Source organism: Otolemur garnettii, unplaced genomic scaffold (assembly GCF_000181295.1).
Source record: "Otolemur garnettii isolate 467f Iridium unplaced genomic scaffold, OtoGar3 scaffold00007, whole genome shotgun sequence".
Taxonomy (NCBI): Eukaryota; Metazoa; Chordata; class Mammalia; order Primates; family Galagidae; genus Otolemur; species Otolemur garnettii.
The window spans coordinates 16,655,724-16,683,464 of NW_003852402.1; the positions used below are offsets into that span (position 1 = coordinate 16,655,724).

At 36.5% G+C, this 27,741-nt stretch overlaps 1 protein-coding gene across 3 annotated transcripts in view; it reads left to right on the forward strand.

Annotated features, from left to right (window-relative positions):
* The window catches only part of SLC41A2 (solute carrier family 41 member 2), a 118,435-nt gene that overhangs the window by 40,479 nt on the left and 50,215 nt on the right, over positions 1 to 27,741 (forward strand). For all 3 annotated transcript variants that reach the window (XM_023509275.1, XM_023509276.1, XM_003783288.3), the window contains exons 4-7: positions 3,177 to 3,248; positions 7,699 to 7,843; positions 10,611 to 10,757; positions 25,518 to 25,665. In XM_023509275.1, coding sequence (XP_023365043.1) covers positions 3,177 to 3,248; positions 7,699 to 7,843; positions 10,611 to 10,757; positions 25,518 to 25,665 — 512 coding nt within the window. The remainder of the gene's footprint in view (positions 1 to 3,176; positions 3,249 to 7,698; positions 7,844 to 10,610; positions 10,758 to 25,517; positions 25,666 to 27,741) is intronic.

Below are 27,741 nucleotides of genomic sequence, written 5' to 3' on the forward strand. Positions count from 1 at the left end.
TTACCTCAAAGAAAATATTTCAAAACCACTATTCCTGAGCATTATCCAGCATTTATTTAAATTCAAATAATAGATGAAATATGCCAATCCATTTGGAAATAGGCCATGCTATAGGGAATCTGGTTAAAAAGAGAATGTGCTCCAAATGAAATTTGCTGTTCAGTTTGATTATATATTACCATTAAAATTGAATAAAGGTGAATGTAATCTTAATCTTTTTTAGCTTTATTTGTTAGGGTGTCCATATTTGTTCTAGGCATTTTTCTCAAATGTCTATTTATGTGCATTTGTCTGTTCCTATTTAATTCCAAAGCTGATAGAAGCTCAGCTCATGGGAAGAGCTTACCCACTGTGGTCTCCACTGTAAGGGGATCTAACTGCACCTTTCTCTGGGGACGTGAAGATGTGATTGTTATCTTCCATACATCTAGAGTTATGCCACTGAGAAGAAGATACTTCAGTCATAAACGGAAGGAAATGAAAAGTGAGGCTTTGAGGGTATTTGATATGGGAATGTTCCAGGCGATGAGGAAAGGGTCATGGGAAAGACCTCCGTTTTCTGATCAGTGGTACCAAGAACTTGTTAGAGATTAATTCTTGCCCCCACTCCAAAGCTAATCAACTTGAAACTCTGGGGTTGTGGTTCAGCAATCTATGTTCTAACAGTCTCTCCAGATGATTCTGATACACATTGAAGTTTGAAAACCACTGTGTTAGATGAACAGCATAGAGGCCAGTAGGGCTGAGACCAGGTGTGGGAGAGGAGAATTTTTAGGGGATGATTTTAGTGAATAACCAGAGGCTGGAATTCATCGAGCTTTATAGACCATTATAAGGACGTTGGTTATTTTGTGAGATGAGAGACATTAGAAGGTCTTGAATGGAGGAGTGATAGGTATTTTTTAACAGGTTCTTTTTGACTGTGTTGAGACATGAGTATAGACCTCAGAGGACTGAAGCAGGGAGACCTTTTGGGAGTCTGTTGCAATAATATAGGTTGGAGATGATGTTGGTCTGGATCAAGGTGGTAACAGTGGATGTAGTGAGAGGTCGCTGGAGTCCACAACTAATTTTCAGGGAGAGCCTACAGAATTGGCTGGTAGATTAGGTGAAATTCAAGACAAGGAGTGGCCACTCAAAATTCTCTCCGGATCTGAGATGGGTAAAAGTGAGCAAATTAGTAGATAGTAAAGTAGTAACTACCACCACAAGCAAGATAATGAGCAGATGCCTCACCTCTGTATATCCAGCAAGATATTTGTGTTTGTGTGTTTTAGTGGATTATGTTTTATTATAAAATATTTCAAGTATATAAAAATATATATATAATGTGGTTCCTAATTCCAGTTAATGATAGAATGAAGTAATCTCCTAGAGATGAACAATTACAAAATCTAGACAGACTATTTGAAGGCAATGGAAAGTGATCAAAAGTAGATAGAATGTAGGGTTTGCTCTTAAAAGCTATAATTACAATGGGTAATAATTGCAAAGTTTGTGATGTTTTTGCCTGAGGAAGTTCTCCTGTCCCTAGATCTCATGTGGCAGGAAACTTACAGTCAAGGTGGCAGAAGACAGAGCTCAGAGCTGGCAGAGTAGCTTGAAATTTAGGGAGGAAAATCTGAACATACAGAAAAAGGCAAGACTAAAAATCTGAGTATAAGATCTGCTCAAATCTTTGGCTACTAAAGCTGAGGAATGTAGCTGTAGGCCTTAAAAGGGACGAGTGGTGATGGTAGCTAGTAAATCTGGCACAGTTGCAAACCGGATTCATAGCACCCATTCATTCTGTCACTCCCACCTTTCTGGATCTTTTCCTGTGCCCTAATGTATTTATATATGTCTCCATTGGTCATTAAGCAACCCTGGAGTCTTTATGTCTCGTACTTTCTCATGGAATTATTTTAGATTGCTTCCTATAGCTATAGGCATTTTTCTAAGAGTTATTTAAAAATAATGCTGATTTTATTCAGACTCATTTCTCGAACTTTAAACCAGAGGTAGGTTCATTCTTTCAACATTGCTTGTACCTTATTACTCACTTGAGCAAAGCCCTAGGTCGTTAGAGCTACAAATATGAATTTCATCAATAATGTAGATTTCTAAGCTTAGGAGAGAAATATATCCATAATGACTCCATGAATAGTTATTCTGACACAGTGATAAATCTCCATATTTGCAGTTGCTGAGACTAAAGTCCAGAGTGAGATTGCAGAATAGAATCTGTTTTCCCAACTGACAGAAGAAATGATAATGTAGCATTTAACCTGCTGGTCTGAAGCCAGCGAGCTAACCTCTTAGTCTGTTCATGGTTAAAATTACACAGAGGTAACAACTCTTAGGTACCTCTCTCTTTATGGATTCCCCTTTAGACTTTTTTTTTTTAGATTTGAAAATCTTCCATGACCAAGAAGATGACAAAAAAAATTTGAAACAGAACTCAATATAGTATTTTTTACTAATGATTATTCATTGCTTTCCCAAAAAGTACAATAGAAAAACTTGGCAGATTGGATACAGTTTTTTGAATCCTAAGTGGTTGAGAAATATGATTTCGCTTCCAGAGCAGTTTCAGATGTGTGAATAATATTATTTTAGAGCATATTCTTCTATTTAGCAGAAAGTGCTTACAATTAACTAGTTGAGGTGCATGATCAGAATTTATTTGTGAACTGAAAGAATTCTATTGCTAATAGTTTTTGTCTTGACTCAAATATAAATTACGTACATATGAATGATTTATTTATATCTTGATCTTTTGGGGTCAACAGTTCTTCAAGTTAGATTAGTTTGATGATGCAGAATTAAATGCTAGCAGTTCAAAATTGTGCAATTATTCATAGTGGGCCTTAGTATACAAAATTTGTTGTGTTAGGATGATACCTGATGATGTTAGTTGTAAGATAACATCGGTAAGTAGGTGAATCACACTAACTGGTCCACTAGTTCTTGTAAGATAGTTAAGTAAACAAAAACATTTTTTTTCTAAACATTTCAGGCAAATTAAGTGTTAGGTGCCAAACTGGGAGTGAATTCAGAATTACACATATGTTCAAAGTACAATGCGAGCGCATCAGATTTACCGAAGACATTAATTTGAGAATTCATGTGCTGTTTAAATAGAACGGAAAGCTTACTGATTATTCATTAATACATGAAAATGTCTACCTTAACAGGTAAATATTGGAAAGATGGATTCACCCATTGAAAAGTGGAATCTAATAATTGGCAACTTGGCTTTAAAACAGGTAAGTGGTACACATTTATTTTATTATTTTTTTTTTACAGATACTACCTACTGAACTTACAGGTCTTGGGTATCACCTGTAAGATGGGCATAATTTTAGTACTATAAGTTTATCATTTAATTGTTTCAGGAAACACCAAAATGATAATTTAGCACCTTGAAAAAATTAATGGAATAAATGGATACCCATAATCTCTGAAAGTTTTTCTAAATAGGAAAAATATATAATACACAAAACATGGAATAAATACACAAAATATTTCCTACCATAAGTGCATTTTAGGCAAGGCACAGTGGCTCACTCCTGTAGTCCTAGCACTCTGGGAGGCTCAGGCAGAAGGATGGCTCAAGGTCAGGAGTTTGAGACCAGCCCGAGCAAAATCAAAACCTTGTCTCTACAAAAAAACAGAAGAAAGTGGCTGGGCCTGGTGACACACACACCTGTTGTCCCAGCTACTCGGAAGGCTGAGGCAGGAGCATTGCTTGAACCAAGGAGTTGGAGGTTGCAGTGAGCTGTGATTAGCCACTGCACTCAGCCTAGGTGATGGAGCATGACTCTGTATCTCCCTTTCCCCCCTAAAAAAGTGTGGTAGAGCCTGAATTTGTATTAGTATCTGTACAAATAAATATTTAACAGTTTATTGTTTAAGTGTTATTTTTCTGCTTAAAAAGTAAATTATTTGTTTAATTAAACTAAGTCTGGGCGGTGCCTATGGTTCAGTGGGTAAGGGCATCAGCCCCATATACTGAGGGTGGCAGGTTCAAACCCGGCCCTGGCCAAACTGCAACAAGAAAAATAGCCAGGCGTTCTGGCAGATGCCTGTAGTCCCAGCTACTCAGGAGGCTGAGGCAAGAGAATTGCCTAAGCCCAGGAGTTGGAGGTTGCTGTGAGCTATGATGCGACAGCACTCTACTGAGGGCAATAAAGTGAGACTCTGTCTCTAAGAAAAATAAACTGAGCTCTAGTCTATATATTATGGTCAGTCATTTGTTTACGTTGAGTTTTTGTTAATTTGTTAGTTACTAGTGTTGATGTAAACCATTAAATGACCAATTATGTGTGCACTACACTATGGCTTGTGTATAGTCTACTACTCTTTCTAATCTCAGGTATCTCTTCATCCTCAGACAGAAGACTGCAGCTACCCTTAGTAATTCTCCAGCTAGGGTGATCTTAGGGAATGCACACTAATTTTGGCATTAGCTCAACTAGGACATAATATAGAGAACATGATTGCAGGAACATAATTTCACACGTATTCAAAGTGCAATGTGGGCTTATCAGATTTACTAAAGACGTTAAGACTTCTTGTGCTATTTAAATAGAGCAGAAAGCTTACAGATTATTCAGTGATACAAGAAAATGTCTACCTCTCATATAATGTATCTCAAGGACAAAGAAATAAAGGAATTTTAAAAATACCTGTGTAATTGCTTCTAACATCACAGATCTGGAAATAAGAAAATCTGGAATATGACTTCAGCTCTACATTAACCTTTGTTAATTTACTTAACTTTTCTGGGTTTCTCTTTCCTCTTTTAAATCATAGCGTCACATAAGAGATGTTTACAATTCTTTTCACCTTTGGTAGCCATAGCACAGTGGTTACAGCGCTAGCCACATACACCAAAGTTGGCGGGTTTGAACCCAGCCCGGGCCAGCTAACCAACAATGAGAACTGCAACAAAAAATAGCCGAGTGGTGTGGTGAGCACCTGTAGTCCCAGCTACTTGGGAGACTGAGCCCAAGAGTTTGAGATTGCTGTGAGCTGTGAGACCATGGCACTCTACCGAGGGTGACAGTGACACTGTGTCTCAAAAAAAAAAAAAAAAGATTCTTTTCAGCTTGAAATCGCAGGGATAATAATCAAAATATTTAGCAGCCCTAGTGTACTATGAATAATCAATAAAATAACAATGGGCGGCACCTATGGCTTGAAGGAGTAGGATGCCTGCCCCATATGCTAGAGGTGGCGGATTCAAACCCAGCCCCGGCCAAAAACTCCCAAAAAGGAAAAAAAATAACAATTTGAAAATATACTTCATTTTATTCTTTAAAAACCTTGAACTCTTACAAAGTAATATGAGTTGTAGTATAAAGTATTCATCAAGTTGTTGTAATAATCACCATCTCAGCTTTTAATTCTTCCTCCAACTTTTAGTCTTCACTCTTCCCCATTATCCTCTCTCCCTGCAACTGTCGGTCAGGATGGCAGCCAGACATGGCTGAGGATTCATTGATCCTAGTTGCCATAGCCAGAAGTATGTGTCTTTATCTGCCTCGCTCCACCAAGGACGTATGAAGAACAGGGAACTCCAGGAAGGCCCATCAGGACACAACTGGTGGCAGCCAGTGAGGCAGCCATTGGTTGGAACTCAGTTCCCAGTAGATAAGAGCATGAAACAAGGAAGCTGGAAGGGTAGGAGTCGGGGTCGGGGAGAGGTTATTCCCTCTCTGAGGCTCCATCTGACAAAGCTTGTGAGGGAGTAGATGATGTGGGGAGGGGCTTTAAGGCTCCTCCACTAGAGACCGGCAATGGATGGAGGTAGAGCGGGGAAGGATGGAGGAAGCTCACACTCCCACTTACCGGGGATGTGCTTTGCTGCCTGTTACATGGGCTTCCAGTGAGCTCCGTGTCACAGACTTCTTCATGATTACACACAGCAGCCACCCCCACCCGTGCATAAGAAGTTCAGTGAAGCCAAGTCCCATCCCATCTGAGGAACCATTACTTCATCAGAGTGATGTGTCCTGTACCAGCATCTATTTAGGCCTGTGCTTCCTATTCACCTCCCCAGCTACTACTTTGACCTAGACTTTGCTCTCTCTTGGGCACAATTAGTCATTTTTCAATGAGTCATTCTTTTACTGGCATATAGAACAAGACTTCCTCATCCCAACTGCGTAGCTTCCATTTTTTCAGAAATAGATGGATAGATGCATTTATGCTCATGCGCGTACCAGGATGTCTGCAGCAGGCGCTTGAGCTCTGTGTTCAGGTGTCAAACCAGCAAAGACTTGGAATCACAGTACTAGAATTTATACTAGGACAGTATTGCTGGAAAGTATTACTGGGCTATGTGCTAACCAGTACGAAAATAGTGAAATATTTCGGCAACTGCTGCAGCCCTAACAGTGCTTATGGCATGAGTCTCAGCTCTGAATCTGTGGGGGACACAAGAGGAGCTATAATGCAAGACCATGGGGCTACAGTCCAGGACATTTCAAGTCGTTAGTCCTTGCTTTCCTGTTCTTCTACACTATGACAAGGTCACACTGTAGGACTTTTTCACCCGGACCACTGGCTTCTGGTACATAGATGGGCCTTAGAGAGTTGGTGAGCACCTAGAAATTTTACTCCAAATATTGAGTGCCACTGTGTTTTTTCTAGAAGAAAGGATCTTTATTATATAAAGTTTTTACCAGATTGTCAAAGGAATCCATAACACAAACACAGCTAAGAATCAGTGGGACAGACAACGTCTTTAGGATTTCTTTTAGTTCTGACCTTCTGTTAATCTGAGCTTGCAGTCCATGTGACTTTCCTCAGTTGCAGGTTTTTTGAGTGTTGCTTTGTGTCAGCACTGTTGAATGTACTTTATATATTTATATAATTAATTTCAATCTCAAAGTTGGATATTATCATTGTTAGTTTAAAGATTAGGAAACTGAAATTACCATAGCACTAATCATGTTTGTGATTATTTGTGAGGTTATTTTTGAACATCTGTTTCTCCCAGTGACCAAGAGCTTTCTGAGGACAGGGAATAAATCTGTTTTTCACCACTGTTATAGCACAACATCAAGCATAGCACATTGTACATAGTAGAATCTAAATAAATACTCATTGGGTGTGATTGTACACACCTGTAGTCCCAGCTTCTCAGGAGGCTGAGGCAAGAGGATCACTCAAACTCAAGAGTTTGACATTGCTGTGAGCTGTGACACCATGGCACTCTACCCAGGGTGACAAAGTGAGACTCTGTCTCAAAATAAATAAACACTCATTGAATGAATGAACTTAAATAACTTGCTACAGGGTGATGGATCCAGGATTCAAACTCCCATCATTCAATTATAAAATCTAACCTCTTGCCAACGCTGCCTCTAAAGTCAGATTTCAGATGTGCGGATTGGGTACTGCTCAGACTGAAGGTGGTGTTTTAGATGATCTGTGGATTATGCCATCAGAATCACTTGGGGTGCTTGTTAAAAACAAACTCCTAGACCCCGTTCCATTCTTATTACCACCAGATAAGGGCAGTAGGAGAACCCACCATCTTAGGGAATATTAAAACTAAAATCTAGTAGCTACTCTGAAATGTAATGCAGCTCAATTACCATATGCAGTATTGTTTTTGACTTTTTAATCTATGATATTTATATAATCAAAATTTTAAAATGCTTTTAAAATGGAGAATTCAGTTAGGTTTTGTAAAAATTCTTTTAGGTTCAGGCAACAGTAGTTGGTTTTCTGGCAGCTGTGGCAGCAATCATCCTGGGCTGGATTCCAGAAGGAAAGTACTACCTTGATCATTCCATACTTCTGTGCTCCAGCAGTGTAGCAACTGCCTTCATTGCGTCTCTTCTGCAGGGTAAGTGAATTTATAGATGTCTCCTCTACAGCCTTGTATTTTTTAATTATTTATTTCTCAAGATGACTTTTACCTACGTTATTTAAATGATACTTATAGTGAAAACAACAGAAAAAAAAAGTTGTCTACAAACTTCAAAAATAACCTTAATTATTCCAGATCTATTTGTTTCTTTATTTATAAACCTCATTGTAGAATAGGGTTTTCTGAGATTGTCTCTTGGCCTTAGATGCTCTGGTATAGTTCCCAACAGAGACCAGGAAGATAGCCCAGACATTCATTTGTTTCTGTAAGTTCAATTAATTGAGAAACTCCTTTCTGGAAACCTTGCAGCAGGGGATTTACTGGCTTGTCACTTGAGTAACAACAAATGTTCCAGGAATTCTGAGTTTCAAAAGCAGTCCCTCTGTGAAAAAAGTTTTAAGTTTCAGATTCCAAAAACAGTTTCTTCCCTGTTTCTGTGGCAATACAAATATATTAAGACACCATATTGTTGGCTGTGGAATTTTAAAGAGCCAGGAGGTTTTAAAGATTAACTTCTTTTTAAGTGGACTTTCTTTGTATTTATTTATTAATATGATCTTTGTACTAGATCATTAGGTTCTTATGGAATCCTAATTATAAAGACTTGGCTATTTTTATTTTATAATTGCTATCTTTTCACCCCACATCACTTTTTTTTTTCTTAGATTCTGGGAATTTAAGGAATCTTACTAAAATTAAGACCTGACTGCCAAAGTATTTTCAAGCATTTTGTTTTAGTACTTAAATTATATTGGGGATAGTTTTTTATCCTTATATAGAATCAAATAGAGTTAACTCTGGCCAAAGTGCAGTGAAGTTAAGCTACTGGAAAATTAAATTTCTAGATAAAAAAAATTTTTTTTGGCATCAGCAGTCTTTTTTTTTTAGACTCTTTGTTTCTGTTTTCTTTCTAATTTTATTTAATTTAGAAAGTGTTGTTTAAAATTTTTCAGTCTAATAAGTATTTGAAATACCCAGGCTTTTCAAAACTACAAAAATTCAGATTTTTGAAATATATTTGTTTAAAACTTCTTACTTTGTGGCAGCGCCTGTGGCCCCGTGGGTAGGGTGCCAGCCGCATGTACCAAGGGTGGTAGGATCGAGCCCAGCCCCAGCCAAACTGCAACAAAAAAATAGCCGGTTGCTGTGGCGGACGCCTGTAGTCCCAGCTACTCAGGAGGCTGAGGCAAGAGAATCAACTAAGCCCAGGAGTTAGAGGTTGCCGTGAGCTGTGATGCTATGGCACTCTACCGAGGGTGACAAAGTAAGATTCTGTCTCTAAAAAACAAAAAAACCAAACTTCTTACCTTGAATAATGGGTGTTCTAAGTTTAACCATGGTAATGTATAAAGCAGATGCTATTAACCACATTTCATAGGTAAGAAATCTGACTTGTCCAATTCTATCAGTTGTTAGCAGCAGAACCAGAAGTGTAAGTCAAGTTTCCTGACTCCTGGCTTTTTCCACTGGACCACAATCCATACAAAATATTTGTTGTCAGCTGAAAAGATGCAGATGGCACCGTGTATAGACAAACTTCCCATATAAATCTTTAAATATGCTGATTTTGGGAGAAGAACTCTATACAGGCACATCTTGTTTAAACTTCTGTGCTGCTGCTTTTTTAATTTTTTACAATAATATTATGGGAAAGCCAAGTCTAGTGATTGAAAAGGCCTCTAGAATATTAAGAGGTGAGGCATAGTTTGATGCAGGACAAAAATTCTACTTTTTAAATTTTTGGCTTTTTGGAATACGGTAAAAAACACTGAGCTAGAGTCACTTACAAACTATGTGATCATAGGCAAGAATTTAAACCCTACTCCCCAGAAGCTCATTTTTATTATAGATAAAATGAATATGCTGGAACAAAACCATTTAGACTCATTTTTATTCTAAACGTGGAGTGAGATTCTGTTCATTTTTTCCCATAGCTGTATTTCAGGTTTCCATATTGATTTACAGTTAGCATATAAATAAACCAAACATTTAAACTTTTCTTTGCATCCTTTTAATAAACGGGTTGGCATGAGAAAATCTATATAATTGGGTGTGCATATAAATTTTATCATCTTTCTCCAATTTGTGTGATTCAAGAAGACAAGGACAGAAAAACATAAGTATTAAATACATAGTCAACATTCATCTTTTATTCTCTTGTAGTTTGTAGACAGAAACTTTGAGTTTAAAGAATATTTTTTATGAAGACTATTTCTCGTGTTTAAACCTTCAGTGTTTGCAATTTAATTATGTCCCACTTCTTAACGCTTTTAAATAAGAAAATGAAGCAAGTATTCGTAGTTGCCAAATATGAACAAATCTGTTTTTGTTGGTCCTCTTCCCAGTTGCTATGCATATAAATATGACTCACCTTTTTTGATGTTTTCATACTTGATTTGAGGGTTAAAATTAAAATCTTTGGGTTTGATATACACAAAAACAATATGTTAAAGATATACATATCACTAAATTTAAAATTTCAGTATGAACGTTATTTTAGTAGTTTTCAAGTCTCTTAAGCGCAACACTAAACTTCTTAAATCTTCTATGATCCCCACTTTGAGTTTGTTGAAAGGCATCGCCAGAGCCTCAGGGTAAAATGTTTTGTTTGCTTTAGTCAGTTTATCCAAGCAATCTAACTGAAACTGATAATACTGTTTGTCTATCCTACATATTTTGGTTTTGGGGGGATTGATTGCCTTTAAATAATAGCATACAAAGCAATGAACATTCTTTTTTCTAGGAATAATAATGGTTGGAGTTATCGTTGGTTCAAAGAAGACTGGTATAAATCCTGATAATGTTGCTACGCCCATTGCTGCTAGTTTTGGTGACCTTATAACTCTTGCCATATTGGCTTGGATAAGTCAGGGTTTGTACTCTTGTCTCGGTAAGTTGACTTGAAAGTAAATATTGAATGTTATTCATATTCTTTTAAAATAAATAACTGTTGCGGCAATGTCATGAGTCCATGGTGATCTTCAACTGTATTGGAACTCTTATTGAGACTGATTAGAATGATAATTATTGTTTGTGGTACATCTACTATGTGTTGTGGTTCTCATATATTTTTCTCCTCTCGTAGAGTTTAAAACTTTGTAAGAGAAGGATTATTCCTAATTTAATTGAGAGAACTAAGGATCGTAGAAATTATATATGTGACTCAACACAGCTACTGGTGGAAAGGTTGAACACAGGTCTATTATACTCTGTAATTTCTGCTCTTTACTATACATGTGCAGCCGGCTAGGAGTCAACCTACAATACTCTGTTATGTGTGTTGAACTAACTTCTCAGAATATAAGGTTATTGTGGGATTTGAAATTTCCCAATGGGATATTTTTTCCCCATCAGATACTACACCACTAAGTAGCTTCTTGGCAGTTAACAAAAAGAAAAAAGTCCTTGTGAAAATAAGCCTGAAAGCTATGTGTAGTTGGAGTCATGTATGTAATTCCTGATAAATAGTGATAGAGCATTTACTGAATCTAATGAATTTGTACTCGGAGACTCCTGTCGATGGTAAAGTAATATGATTTGTGAGCAGTTTTCATTGTGGTTCTTTTTCTTTCACTTTTTATGATGCCAAACTAAAAAAAAGAGAGAGATAGAAAATAGAAATGCAAAGTAATACAAGGGAAAAAAAGATAGTCTAAGCCAAGTCAGAGGCAAACATTTATTCACATATCCTCAATTATTTTGATGAATTTTATACAGATTCTTGGTATACTTTAAAATAAATCTAAAGTACATTTGGTTTGAAGAAGGGTCTCAACTATGTGTTCTCAAAATAAAGGGCTTTAATCTAACAAACGCAATAATTTTCTACAACTTTTGAAACTATCAAGGGAAGCTTCATTTAGTATATAAAATTACCTTAAATTATTTAGCATGTGGCATAAAGACAATATTTAATATGCCTTGTTATGTCTGCTCAAGGATAATTTTTCTCATTTAGAAGATAAAGGTGCATCCACATAAAGCAAGGTATAAGATAATAAATGACTGTCATCCAATATACAAGGAATAATACATGTTTTATCATATTCACATATTCAGGGTAATGGTTCTCTTTCTCAAAAACTCAAAAAGAACACAGAAAACGAAAATTACGTTACCAAAGGGATAATCTTAAATGTGCTCTAATTTATATTGTTAGGGTGATAAATTGGTTATACTCTTTTTCCTTCTCTAAATTATTATACAATTTAGAAATAGATGCCAAAGACAGGGATTGAAATATTAGCCTATGGCTAGTATTAGAAAGTGCACCTTCAGAGTATTCTTCTTCTACTCTATTAAACTCACCACCACTATAGACAGACAGCTGGATAATTTACAGTTCTCACTGAATAAGGACAGGCTGTTAACTCCAATGGAGAAGGGACAGTGTCATCAAAAGGCTGGATCCCCAAAGAGAAAGCCAGTAAGGGCGTGAGTTAGTGCCCCTTTCCCTTGTCTTCCCAATTAGATAAGTCTCTCCTACTTTAAGGATGAGGTTAGGAGAAGAAAGAGGAATAGAAGACAATGGGATTTCTTCCCAATATTATTAAGAGAACAGAAATTCTGTAGGTTTGCCCAGGAACATACAGAGGTTAAGCATAGGGATGAAGGGTTAGTAGTGGTTCTGGGATGATTCCCCTATACTCATAGAAAGGAAAGATATATTATTTTCAGACTTGAGTATTGGAATTACCATTAAGTCTTTTATAACACATTTCTCAGTTGCTTGCTAAATATCAGGTGTCTCATCAACTGAAGACACAGTGGTAAGAAAGTAAGAAAGAGAATGCCATTGAAGAATGCCACCATAATAAATATTGAAACTGTTATACCGATACAGACTAAATACTATGAGATTCTAGGAGATAAACTGGTGAGGAAAATAATGTGTGCTGACTTTTAAAATTTTATTATTTTAATTATACAGGTGGTAATCTCTTATAAAAGACTTGATCATAATGTGTTACTAGATAAAGCTTTTAGAATTTTGAATGTTATATCATGATGCATTAATAGTTTAACTGGGTCGAGAAATAAAGAAGTGCAATAGAATGTTACTATCACAAGCCATAATTCTGAAAAGTAATGCTATTATTAAATATTGCTTAGGATTTTCTAGGCCTTTGTCTTCTGAAAGTTGGCTCGAAGTAATTCCAGATGAATTATTCAAAGTAGGATCTTTTACATTTCATCTGATCATTGATTCCCCTAAGGATATTTTTTACTGTGCTACAAATTGATTCTCTAGTTAATTTAACAGATAAAGGTGCTTCTGGAGCCTGTGTGTAGACTGCTAACGTGTCTGTATTTTGGACACTAGGGGGCCTCATAAGATCAGCAATTGGATGCTTATATTTTTATTCTGAATATAAAGATTAGGAAGAGGCATATTTAAATTTCAAGACCTGGTTCATGCTGCTGAGAAGCCTGGCTCTTGGAAACAAATTCCTGAACTATATTAAAAACACTTAGCAGTTTTAAGAGATAAAAAAGAAATGTCATGGTAGCTATAGGCTTTGATTTATAGAGGCCATGTGTTACATTTCTCTCAAATAATTAGACATAAAGTCTCATGGGATCAATTCAAGAAGACAAAACAATTGTAAATATATATGCACACACTGGAGCACCTAAATATATGAGGCAATTATTAATAGATCAGAAGGGAGAAATAGCCACATAATAATAGTAGGGGACTTTAATACCCCATTTTCAGCAATGGATAGATCATCCAGACAGAAAATCATTAAGGAAACATTGGACTTGGGCTGCACTTTAGATCAAATGGACTTAATACATATATACAAAATATTTTATTAAACGGCAGCAGGATACACATTCCTTTCAAACTCACGTTATCCAGGATATATCATGTTAGGCCACAAGATAAGACTTAACAAATAAGACTTTAAGAAGATTGAAGAAGGAGATTGAAATCTAAGAAGACTGAAGTCATATCAAGTGTTTTTTTTTCTGAATACGATGGTATGAAACTAGAAATCAATAATAGGAAGAAAACCAGATTCACAAATATATGGAAATTAAACAACATGCTCCTAAATAACCAGTAGGTCAAAGAAGAAAATGTAAACTCAATATACCAAAACATAAGGGATGCAGAAAAGGCAGTTCTAAGAATGAAGTTTATAGCAATAAGTGCCTACATTTAGAAAGAAAAAAGATCTAAACCCAACATAATACCTCAAGGAATTAGAATTGAATCCAAAGTTAGCAGAAGGAAGGAAATAATAAAGATTAGAGCAGAAAGAAATAGACGAGAAAATAGAAAAACTAAAGACTATGTCAATAAAACTAAAAGCTGTTTTTATGCAAAAACAAAATAGACAAAGCCTTAGACTAGGAGTGTCTGACTTGCAGCCCCCAGGGCTCATGCTGATTTTATAAGGACTTTTTATTGCACATCTGTAGTTTTGGATATCATAGAAACTATGCACACGGCCAGGCGTAGTGGCTCATGCCTGTAATCCTAGCACTCTGGGAGGTCAAAATGGTGGATTGCCTGAGCTCACAGGTTTGAGACCAGCCTGAGCAAGTGCGAGACCCCATCTCTAAAAAAGAGCCAGGTGTTGTGGCAGGCACCTGTAGTCCCAGCTACTTGGGAGACTGACACAAGAGAATCACTTGAGCCCAGAAGTTTAAGGTTGCTGTAAGCTATGATGCCACACTGTACTCTACCAAGGGCGACAAAGTGATGCTCTATCTCAAAATAAATAAAGTATGCACAGACATTTCTTTTGCTAATCAGCTTTCCTTAGTGTTTGTTTATTTTGTGTGGCCTAAGCCAACTCTTATTCTTCCAGTGTACTGGCAAAGAAAAAAGATTGGGCACCCCTGGCTTAGGCTAACCCAGAAAAGAGAGAAGACTCAAATAAAATCAGAAATGAAAGTGGAGACATTACAATGGATACCTCAGAAATAATAAAAGATTATGAGTCACTGTTATGAACAATGTTATGTCAACAAATTAGATAACCTAGAGGAAATCCATTTTTAGAAACATACACCTACTAAAATCAAATCAGGAGGAAATAGAAAGTCTGCACAGACCAGTAACTAATGGAGAAATTGAAGTAGTAATTAAAAACCTCACAACAAAGAAAAGCCCAGAAGCAGATGGCTTCATGGCTGAATTCTACCAAACACTCAAAGAATTTGTACCAGTCCTTCTTAAACTCTTCTAAAGAACAGAACTAGAGGGAACACTTCCTAACTTATTTTCAGAGGCCTGAGCATCATCTTGATACCAAAGGCAGACAAAGACACCATAAGAAAACTATAGGCCAATATCTCTGGTGAACATAGCTGTAAAAATTCTCAAATACTAGCAAACTGAATTCAACAATATATCAAAAATATTATACATTTTGACTATATAGGATTCATCCCTCCGAGGCAAGTTTGGTTTACCATATGCAAATAAAGGAGGAGGGGAGATTGAGAGGAAAGTGAGGGAAGAAAAACTACCCATAGGTGCAATGTATACTATTTGGGTGACAAGTTCACTAAAAATGTAGACATCACCACTATACATTCATCCATGTAATCAAAACCCATTTGTACCTCTAAGTCTATAAGGGGGAAAAAACCAACAAAATGTAGAACACATCTTAAACTTAAAGTAATTATATAATATTTATATGCAAGAGTAATTATATATCTGTGATTATATATAAAAGTAATTATATATATATGCAAGTTGATCAATGTGATACACCACGGTGTGATGAGTAAAACACTTAGGAGTAAATTTAATCAAGGAGGTGAAATATGTCTGCAATAAAACTATAAAATATTAATGAAAGAAATTGAGGATAACACAAATAAATGGAAAGATATCCTACATTCATTGATTAGAAGAATTAGTGTTGTTAAGGTGCTCATACTACTTGAAGTGATATGCAATTCATTGCAGTCTCTAAAAATTCTAATGACAAGCTTTGCAGAAGTAGAAAAAAGAATCTAAAAATACATGTGGAACTACAGAAGAGCCTGAATAGCAAAAGCAATCTTGAGAAAGATAAAAAAAGTTGGAGGCATCACACTTCCTGATTTTGAACTGAATCACAAACCTATAGTAATCAAAACAGTATGGAACTGGCATAAAAATAGACACATAAATCAGTGAAACAGAATAGAGAACCCAGAAGTAAACTCAAGCGTCTACAGTCAGCTAATTTTTATCAAGGGCACCAAGAAGATACAATGGAGAAAGAACAGTCTCTTCAATAAAAGGTGCTGGGAAATGAATATTCTAGAGACTGACATACAGCACAGGAACTATAGTGTGGAATATTGTATATTGGGAGTTTGTCAGGAGAGTAACTTTAGGTGCACTTAGTACAAAAAGGGGGGATAAGTCCACCTGCAAAATGGATGTTGAAACTGGATCCCTTATCTTTTACCATACACAAAAATCAACTAAAAATGAAATAAAGGCCTACACATAAGAACTGAAGTCATAAAACATAAGAGAAAAGTTCCTTGACAATATTTTAAATATCACATTAAAAAACTCAGGCCACTTTAGAAAAAAAAAAAAAGACAAACTCAGGCAACAAAAGCAAAAGTAAGCAAGACTACATCAAACTAAAAAGTTTCTGCACAGCAAAAGAAACAATTGACAAAATGAAAAGGCAGCCTGTGGATTGGGAGAAGATATTTGTGGACCATATATCTGATAAAAGATTAATATCCAAACTGTATAAGGAGCTCACACAGCTCAATAGCTAACCAACAGTCCAATTAAAACATGGGTAAAGGACCTGAATAGACATAAAAATGTCCAACAGGTATATGAAGAGGTGCTGAACATCATTAATCATCAGGGAAATGCAAACCAAAACCACAGTGAGCTATCACTTCACACTTGTTCGAATGGCTATTAAGCCATAAGACAAGAGATAACAAGTGTTGGTGAGGATGTGGAGAAAAGGGGAATCCTTGTATGCTGTTGGGTGGGAATGCTAATTGGTACAGCTGTTACGGAAAACAATATGGAAGTTCTTCAAAAAATTGAAAATAGAACTAAACTACCATATGATCCAGCAATCTCTCTTTGGGTACATACCCAGAGGGAACGAAATGAGTACCTCATAGAGATATTTGCACTCTCATACTCATTGAAGCATTATTCATAACAGCCAAGTTTTGGAAACAACCTAAATCCACAACAGATGAGTAGATGAAGATACTGTGTGATACGCAGCTCAGTTATAGTGGAATATTACTCAGCTTAAAAAGGAATTCCTGCCATTCGCAACAACATGGATGGACCTGAACGACATTATGTCAAGTGAACTAAGCCAGAGGCAGACAGAAAATACTGCATGATCTCATTACATATGGAATCTTAAAAAAAAGTCAGATACACAGAGACAAAGTGAAATGGTAGTTATGGAGAATGGGGTTAGGGACGGGATAAGACAGGAAATGGGGAGATATAGGTCAAAGTACTAAGCTGAAGTTATGTGGAATGAATATTCTAGAGACTAACATATGGCACAAGAACTACAGTGTGTAATATTGTATACGGGGAGTTTGTCAAGAGAGTAACTTCAGGTGCACTTACTACAAAAAGGGGAGACAAATATGTGAGATGATTGATGTTAATTCATTTGAATTTAGTGACCACTGCACTATACATAAGTCTGTCAAACATGTTGTACACCTTGAGTATATTCAAGAAAAAAAGAAGTTTGGGTTAATTACTCAGAAACTTGGATATTCTGAGATGACTTCAAACACCCCTTTTATGTCCTCTTAGCTTTCTGCAGAAACGTACCTTCTCATGCTTCTGCATTCTTCTCCCTTAATTGTACTTTTTTTTTTTTTTAAGTGATGGGGTCTTGCTGTGTTGCACCGGCTGGTCTCAAACTCCTGGGCTTAATTGATCCTCCCACCTCATCTTTCTGAGCAGCTGGGACTAGCACATGCCACCGTGCCCAGTTATCTTTCCTGCATCTTTTACTCCAGCCAAACTCGGCTATTCACTGATCTCATATACTGACTTTAATTTTTTTTCCTTTCTTACATCATTCCCCTCCCTGAATTCATCTCTTCTTCTCATCAAGGCCACTCAGAATCCTTCTCACGTATTAAGTCTAAATTTATAGCTTTTACTGATTTTAGGTGATCCTTTTTTTCCCTCCTGTGGCACTTCATTGACACTTCTCGTACGACATTCTTTATGCTTGGCCAGTCATTATAGATTTTTGGTAAATGTAGTCCCTTCCTTTATGAAGGTCTAAGCTTCTTGAAAACAAAACTGTTACTATTTTTACTTATTTAATTTTTTTGTGGCACCCTATAGTGTCATATATAATGGATGTTTAACAAGTAGCACTTCATCAAATACTTTATTCCTTTTGAAAGCACTCTAATTAATGTGATTAGAAGTTATTCAGAAAGTATCATGTAAAACAAGATAGCCCTCACAATAAATAATAATACAATACATTGTAACCAAAAAATCCTTTTGATGAGGAAGTGGTATTAGAGAAATATTGGAAGGGTATCTTGCCTTAACAGAAGGTATGTAGAAATTACTGCCATTTTAGAAAAATAAAAATGGTAACATATGGCTACAAAAGATCTATATTTCAAATGTAATAGAAGAGAAAATAGTTTAGATTAGTAATCTAAGCTTGGGATTATAATATACTTTTGTGTGGCTTACAGAGAAAATATAAAGGCATTTATATACTCATATAGTAATATTTAAACATACAATAATCTTTTAAAGCTACTAAGAGGATTTAACATTGGGCCATTCACTAGAATATATTGCCCTTTCCCCCCTTTTATTTGCATAAATTCAAGAGGATTTCAAAAACTTCTTCTTGAGTGTTTATAATTACATGGCTATGTAATTCTTACATGTCTCTAATATTTATTGATGTGAGAAAAATATTAGATTCTTTTTAGGCAAGATTTGAAAAGCAAAATGTTTTTTTTTTTTTTTTTTAGACAGAGCCTCAAGCTGTCCCCCTGGGTAGAGTGCCGTGGCATTACAGCTCACAGCAACCTCCAACTCCTGGGCTCAAGCGAGTCTCCTGCCTCCGCCTCCCAAGTAGCTGGGACCACAGGCGCCCGCCACAACGCCTGGCTATTTTTGGTTGCAGCCGTCATTGTTGTTTTGGCGGGTCCGGGCTGGGGATTCGAACCCGCCACCTTAGGTGTATGTGGCTGGCGCCTTAGCCGGTTGAGCTATAGGCGCCGAGCCGAAAAGCAAAATGTTGATTGACTTTTCACTCTTCAAGGTTAACTTTAAAAAGATGGCTTAGTTAAAGATACCAGGGCTCTAGCACTCAGCCTCAGGTTAGTTCACTCCTGTGGGAACAAGCAGGGAAGCCGCCTTGGTTATTCACAGGGCATTCTAGAATATCACTGCTTGAAAGCGGTGATGTGAGTAGTATCTAAATTTATCTTGAATGTCACTATGCTTGGGAGATTGTTAGCACTGTGGAGTGATTTCTAAGAATATCAGTTCCTTGCAAAAATTGTGGTGGTTATTAAAGGGCATTTAGAAAAATGATTGTTTGCAACTTATACAGCCGGTTGCTTTGTTCTTCACATAGAAACAGCTAAGGTATAAAAATCACCACTTATAAAAGCTTCATCGTTCAGAAGAATTTGGGATGAGAATGCTATTAATTAAATAATATTAATAGCAGTTAGAAAAGGTCACCCCTAGTATAGTAAAAGGTGAAACCCACAGATCACAAAAGATGGTGTTAATAGTTATGTTTGACAGTTGGGTAGAATAGAGCTATTCGAACCACTTGAGATGCATTCATCTTTACTTTTCTGTAGTTTCCTTGTATCGTGGAATCAGGACTAAGCTATACATTTATTAGGCTTAAAATTCCAAAAAGTTTTAAATATATATACCTATATTTGCTGCTGTAACAAATTACCATAAACCATTTGACTTAAAATAATAGAAATAAATTTTCTTACAGCTCTGGAGGCCAGGAGTTAAAAATGAGTTATATTAGGGCTAAAATCAAGGTGTTTTCAGGGCTGGTTCTTCCTGGAGATTTCAGGGGAGAATTTGTTCCTTGCTTCTTCTGTTTGCTGGTGGCTGCCAGCATTCCTTGGCTTGTTGCCACATTACTCCAGTCTCTGTTTCTGTGGTCACATTGCCTCTTCCTCTTCTGCAGGCAGGCAGATCTGCTCTTGCCTCCCTCTTATTAGGACACCTGTGGTTACATTTAGGGTTCCCCCAGATAATCCCAGTAATATTCACATCGCAGATTCCTCGACTTAATCACATCTGCAAAGCCTCTTCTGCCGTATAAGGCAAAAGTCACAAGTTGTGGGGAGAAAGATATAAATATTAACATGGGCCATTATTCAGCCTTACCACAATGCCCAAGATGATATATGCAGATTTCAGTACAAAATATTATTTTAACCAGGCTCTTCCAAATGTGTTTCATTTAGAAGAAAGATATTATGTTACATTTTAATATTAATGCAGAAGTTCGTGGTTGACTTTAATTGACCATTTTCTCTGGCTGATTGTGTCATTAGTGGTTTTCTAAAGGTAATTCTTTAATTTTATAACATCTACAAAACACCAGCATATCCCAAGAAGAGGCACGTTTGTAGCGTCTTCCTTTTTTTCTATATTAGTAATTTTCCCTGGCTCTCAAAATCAGATTAGAAGTTCTCCAGGGATAAATTAGGGGCATCTTACATGACTACATCTAATTTTGTGGGAATGGGCATGTTGGATTAGGCAGGAAATTGAAATAGAATACATTTCAGTAGATCATTTGGAAATTTTGGCTTTATCATGGTTTCCCCACTTTTCTTAATGTTTATAAAACATAATCATGAATTTTATACTTACAGAATATTTTCAAAAGTTAAAACAGCACATAGAATACCTATATACCCTCTGTCTAGATTCTCCTAATGTTAACATTTTACTCCATTTACTTGTCTTCTGTTTTCTCTCTCCTTTCTCTATATTTGTATCAATGTTGCCTTTGATGTCACTGAGATTTTTGAAGACTATAGTCCCACCTCCTTTGTCTTTCATTTTTAGATTTTTTAAAAACTTGGGTATAATCCATATACCATTTAGTCCACCTTTTTTAAAGTATACAATTGAACAGTATCTGGTATATTCATAATACTGCACAACCATCGGCATGATTCTAATTCCAGAACATTTTCAGCATCCCCAACAGAAACCCTGTCCGTTTTAGTAGGCACTCCTCATTCCACCCTTCCCTCAGCCCCTGGCCGCCACTAATCTACTTTCTATCGTTTTAGATTTGCCTATTCTGAGCATTTCACATAAATGGACTCATACAATGTGTGACCTCTTGTGTCCGGCTTCTTTCACTCAGCATGGTATTTTCAAGGATAGTCCACGTTGTAGCCTGAATCAGTCCTGAATCATCTTTTGTTTTGAGACAGAATCTCACTATGTTGCCCTCTATAGAGTGCTGTAGCATCACAGCTCACAACAACCTCAAATTCTTGGCCTTAAGCCTTCTCTTGCCTCAGCCTCCCAAGTAGCTGGGACTACAGGCACCCGCCACAAGGCTCAGCTATTTTTTGTTGCCCTTATCATTGTTGTTTAGCTGGTCCAGGCTGGTTTTGAACCTGCCAGGGTTGGTGTATGTGGCTGGCACTGTAACCACTGTGCTATAGGCACTGAGCCAGTACTGAATCATCTTAAGAGCTGAATAATATTCCATCATATGAGTTAGTAATAAGGCTGAAGGATAGGCATTTCATTTGTGGGTATGTCACATTTTACTTATCCATTCACCATTTGGCAGACATTTAGTTTGCTTCCATGTCTGGGACATTATGAATAATGCTGTTATGAACATTCTTGTATGAGTTTTTAATGTAAACATTGTTTTCTTTTGTGTATAAATCTAGGAGTTAGAATTTTGGGGGTCATGTGGGTCAGGTTAAATTGTTTACATTTTTGAGTAATTTCCTACCCATTTTTAGTTTCTTTCTTGAGAAATTTTCCTTCTCTTTGAAATTCAGGGCAGTGATTCTGGGGGTTGGGGTGGTGGGTGCTTTTTTCAACTTCATACGTCCTTCCAGAGATTGATAACTTCTTTAAGCCTAGCCTGGTGCTCCTCTCTTGACAGGAGTATAAATACTAAGATGGTCTGACTTAGCAGAATGGTTCTTTTCATTTTTGTTTAGTGGGTTTCAATGCTTTTAGTTTTCTTTTTGGTCCAATTAAGAGATTGTTGGCAACCTTAATTATTTTAGGCGATTGGAATGCTTCCTAACTGGGATGTTATTTATCATTATCTAATGGCTTACAAGGAGAACTGGGAATCCATTCAACAAATAAAGGGTTTTTTTAATCTTAAAAAGTCACGAAGAAAATGGCACTAAATGTAGCAGTAGTCATATTCCTTTAAATGGAAGAAAATACAAAAATGAATTTTGGTAGTATATCTAAAGAAATGATGGCAAATACAGACAAAGCCATGGGAATAAAATTTATTTAGATATGATTTTAATATCTATAACAATTGTTTTTTCCTGCCTGATGGGGAAAAATAAAAAATTGAGTCTCAATCTAGTTTAAGCATCTTTAGTCACAGGTGAGAAGATCTTTTAATATCTTCGGAGGCTAATGAAATATAAAATTCAATCAAAGTTAAGTGTTGGAATAAGGGTTGCAGAATTCTGTGTCATATTGGGAAAATTAAGTAATATTTAACTTAGATTAAGGCTGTAGGCTACACAGACTGTGAGATCAATGCTGTCTTTAAGTTATGAAGTCCTTATTATACAAAATAAATATTAGAGTCATTGAGAAGATTTCAGGTATGTCCTAGCTACAATCTCTCATAATAACAAACTTTGATCAGCTAAAGTGATATCACCAAAAATGCCTCAGGATGATATAACTGTTTCAATAAGAGATATGCAGTGTTAACCCTAGGGAGATTTAGAATTAAGTATAAAAATATTTGAGAATCAAACTACCTAAAGAGGTAATACATATTTATCTTGTATACTCATTTTTAAATTCAATTTTTAGGTTTATAATTAATTATTCTTGTGATTGTTAAATAGAAATCTTACCGGATTCGTACACATGATATGAATATTTATAAAAACTTAAGTGTCACCATATTTATTCATTTCATTTTTTAGCATTATAAAGATTGCTTTAAGTACTTGGAAACTTTTGTGATCTAAGTAAAATGTCTAAATAGAAGTAAGTAGATTCTAAAGTAAGTAGAATCTCTCAGGGTATTTAACTAAGTACGTAAATGAGACCAAACATTATTCCAAACTCTTAAAAATAATTTTTGGTTAGATGTTAGACATTTTAAATGTAATCTTGTTGAATGCTTGCTTGTTTTGTTTTGCCTTATATAATGTTGGATTTTGTTATTCTAGGCCAGTGGTTCTCAACCTTCCTAATGCTGTGACCTTTTAATACAGTTCCTCATATTGTGGTGACACCCCCGCCAATAATTTATGGTTTAGTGTTGGAATAAGGGTTGCAGAATTTTGTGTCATAAGACACAGAACGAAGAACTGTATTAAAGGGTTGCAGCATTAGGAAGGTTGAGCCACTGTTCTAGGCAGTTATTCGTGGATTAGCTTGAGCTTTATAAGGCTTGACTTGAAGCTTTACTGGACAGAATCTAGAGCAGACATTATTCTAGGGTTAACCTGCTACTAAGATGTGACCCTTCTTGAGTCTCTATTGAGAGCTCTTGGTACCCAAAGAGGCCTCTTCTCTTTAAGGAGTTAGATCCTGAATGACTTCTAGCCCTATGTAAACTCTGGAATTTCTCCTGCATTGTTCTTGACCCAGCCCTGTGGTCACCCTAAACATGCATGGCTTAGCATTCAGTGCTCAAGCTCTCTATTTGATAGCTTCCTGCTCTTTAGTGTTCTCCCCTGTAAATTCCTGCTGCCTCAGCCTCACTCTGCCAGAGTTCTCCTCCCCAGGCTGCAGGCTGTCTGCCTTTATTCAGAAAGCTGGGGCCGTTGTAAGGATCATCTCTTTTCTTTCCTTTCTCTCAGGACTCAGTCTTGCCATGCCTGATGTCTAGTGTCTGAAAATAGTTGAGATACAAATACTCATGTGCACACACATAAGTCTTCTAGTCATTTCTGAAAGCACACTTAAAATTTTGTTTAGGGATGGCTTGCATAATGTTTACAAAGCCAGACAAATGGCCACACCCACAATCATGGAGGCAGAGAGTTGACTCTTCCTATAGGAAAGCCTAACAAGGATGAGGAGGGGATGACTAATGGTGACAATCTAGCAGAGAGAGGTATAACCAAGTCCTGGCAACCTGATAGTCTACTGTCTTCCAGATGGCAAAATAATAATAATGGTGGTGACACCAACGATGATAATAATAGCAAGTGTTCAATAAGTGTTAGCTAGGTGTCAGGGTGAATGCTTACATGTGTCAACCCTCTTAAGATTCACAATAAATACGTGAGATGGGTACCGTTATTACCATTGTATAGACAAAGTAATTGAAATCCAATGAAGTTAAATTTCATGTCCAAGGTAAGTTGGATCCAGAAGTGAAAACTAGGTAGTTGGGTCAAATTATGGTTGGCATAGTGTACTGTATTCCTTCTTGTGTATTAAAGATGCTGAATAGTTCTGCAGTGAAGAAATCTGCTTAACTTTATTAAACCTAGATTTTCATTTTATTTGGGGACTTAGATATCTATTATCAATTGATAACCAATATTTCATGGACTATAAAGATCCTTGTGGAAAAAAACCAGAGTCCCACTAGATTTGCTATTAATAATGTAGAGTTAAGAGCAGTAACTTTGGTATCAGATATGTCATTTTCTCTCAGCTCTCCCTACTTCCTCGTTGCATTCTTAAGCTCCTAAACTTTTAAGCCTCAGTTTCCTCATAAAATAGAAATGATAGAATCTACCTTACACTGGTGGGGGCACTTAAGTGAGGTGATGAATGTAAAGCATTAATTTAGTCCTTGGTAAATAATACAAGTCAAGTTAGCTATTTTTACTATTGTTGTTCTTACCATTATTATGATTATTGTTATTTCCAGGAAGGTCACACAGCTATTTCCATAAATGTTTGTGGAATAATGTATTAGTTTTCAGTTACATTATTTAATATTTTTACCTTTTCTACAGTTCTAAATGTGCTTGAAATTTATTAAAAATACATATATAGCATGAGGCCAGGCACTGTGGCTCATACCTGTAATCCCAACACTCTGGGAGGCTGAGGTGGGTGGATTGCTTGATCTCAGAAGTTTGAGGCCATCCTGAACAAGAGCAAGACCCTGTCTCTACTAAAAATAGAAAAACTAGCTGGGTGTTGTGGTGGGTGCCTGTAGTCCAAGCTACTCAAGAGGCTAAGGCAAGGGAATCACTTGAGCCCAAGAGTTTGAAGTTCCTGTGAGCTATGATTCCATGGCACTCTACCCAGGGGAACAGAGTGAGACTCTGTCTCAAAAAAAAAAAAAAAAAAAAAAAAAAAAAAAAAAATATATATATATATATATATATATCATGTTAATATGTTTAATAGTATTATGTGTTGTGGTAATTTAGATTTGGTACATAGATGAGAGATTGAAATATCCCTCTCTCTTTTTAATTTTAGAGACCTATTACTACATTTCTCCATTAGTTGGTGTCTTTTTCTTGGCTCTAACTCCAATCTGGATTATAATAGCTGCCAAACATCCAGCCACAAGAACAGTTCTCCACTCAGGCTGGGAGCCCGTCATAACAGCTATGGTTATTAGTAGGTCAGTATTAAAACATGTGTGTGTGTGTTCTATATGCATGTATGTGCATAGTAAAACAAATAAATTGTCTATTTTTTATTTATCCAATTCATTATTCTCCCAGTAAAGGATCTAAGTGACTGGAGTTATTGAAATTAACAGATATACAGAATCTTCCGGTTTCAAACTTTTCTCCAAGTATAGCCTTGCCTGATTATTGAGTAACATTGAGAGGTGTTTGTCTTTGTGTGTGTATGTATGTGTGTGTTAACAGGACAACAATGTTACTTTTTTTGAAGATTAAGATAATTATCAGAAAGCCTTAGAAATGTAGATCCTTTTTGACTGCTTCCACATCTAAAATTCTAACAAACTTAAAGGCATTATTAAGGATATATGCAAAAAAAAATTTAGTTGCAAGCATTCTTATCACAGTGAAGTTTTAATAACAAAAATTAAAATAACTTAAAGGTCTAGCATTCAGGTATTGATCAAATAAATGGTAGCATAGTCACAAAATGGAATATTAGCCACTAAAGATAACAAAATGAGGAATAAATCAAGAAAGAAGAAGACTCAGGAATGAAGAAATCTATTCTAAGGCCGGGTGTGGTGGCTCAGCCTGTAATCCTAGCACTCTGACAGGCTGAGGCAGGTGGATTGCTTGAGCTCAGCAGTTTGAGACCAGCCTGAGCAAGAGCAAGACCCCCATCTCTAAAACTAGCTGGGTGTTGTGCAAGGTGCCTGTAGTCTTAGCTAAGGTACTTGGGAAGCTGAGGCAAATGGATTGCTTGAGCCCAAAAGTTTGAGTTTTCTGTGGGCCATGATGTCATGGCACTCTATCTGGGCAACAAAGTGAGACTCTGTTTCAAAGAAAAAAAAAAAAAAAGAAAGAAAGAAAGAAATCCATTCTATGACCATATGTGGTTTATTTTTCTGTAGTATGATTGCTTTTTTCTGGAAGATTCAGGCAACAGAATCCTATGAAATATTGGGATTTGGTCACAGACCAAGATCTGACAGGGAGATTGAAGGCAAGCTGTGTATCAAGCCGAGAGAGCAGCCATCCAGATTGGCAGGAGGGCAGTGGGCTTAGGGAGGGATGTTGCTAAGGACAAAACAAAAGTGGAATCGACTGGGTACCTGATGACTGCATCGATTGGTATTTCATTAACTTTGTCACACATTTGAGGTTGAATTAGTAATAGGTACCTAAAAAGTGCAGAAAAATGTGAGGCAAAGCAAAAAGTACAAGTGGAGATATCCAGTAACACACTTTGTGGCTCAGCTCTGAATAATGATTCCATTGTCATAATAAAGTCAACCATTTCACCACAGATTATAACCAGATTGTCAGGATGAGGGGGAGGAAGGGATTTAGGAAGGAACCAAAGTGCGGAGGGAAGTGTAAGAAAGACTACATCCTCATCTGCCATAGCGGGAAGTCATTAGATAAATGTCTAGAGTTAAAAAAGAAAAATATAGCAGGGTAAGCTTGTTATTTAGAAATCTAGAATTAAATGCCAGAAGAAACAGCTAAAGGAATTGAAAAGAATTCCTGGTAGAAAGAAGGATCTAGGAATGGGGCTAGAAACTATTACTTTATTATAAGCTTTATGGTACCTTTTCAATAATGCACATATATTTTATAAAAATAAAATGAAAGCAAAGAAAACTACTTTTCTAAGTTAATCCAATTTTTATTTCTAAATACATATGTATTTTAAAATGTCTGGGGGTGGAAATAGGGAGATATTGGTCAATGGATAAAAGATTTCAGTTAGACCAGAGGAGTAAGTCCGAGAGATCTGCTGTACAACACAGTGGCTATAGTTAATAGCAATGAGAATTACTAGAGAGTAGATTGTGTTTTTCCCACAAAAAACAAAGTATATGAAATAATGATATGTTAATTAGCTTGATTTAGCCACTCCACAATATATACACATTTCAAAACATCATGTTATAGCTCATCGCCTGTGGCTCAAGTGGCTAAGACGCCAGCCACATACACCTGAGCTGGCAGGTTCGAAACCAGCCCAGGCCCGCCAAACAACAATGATGGCTGCAACCAAAAAATAGCCAGGCATTGTGGCA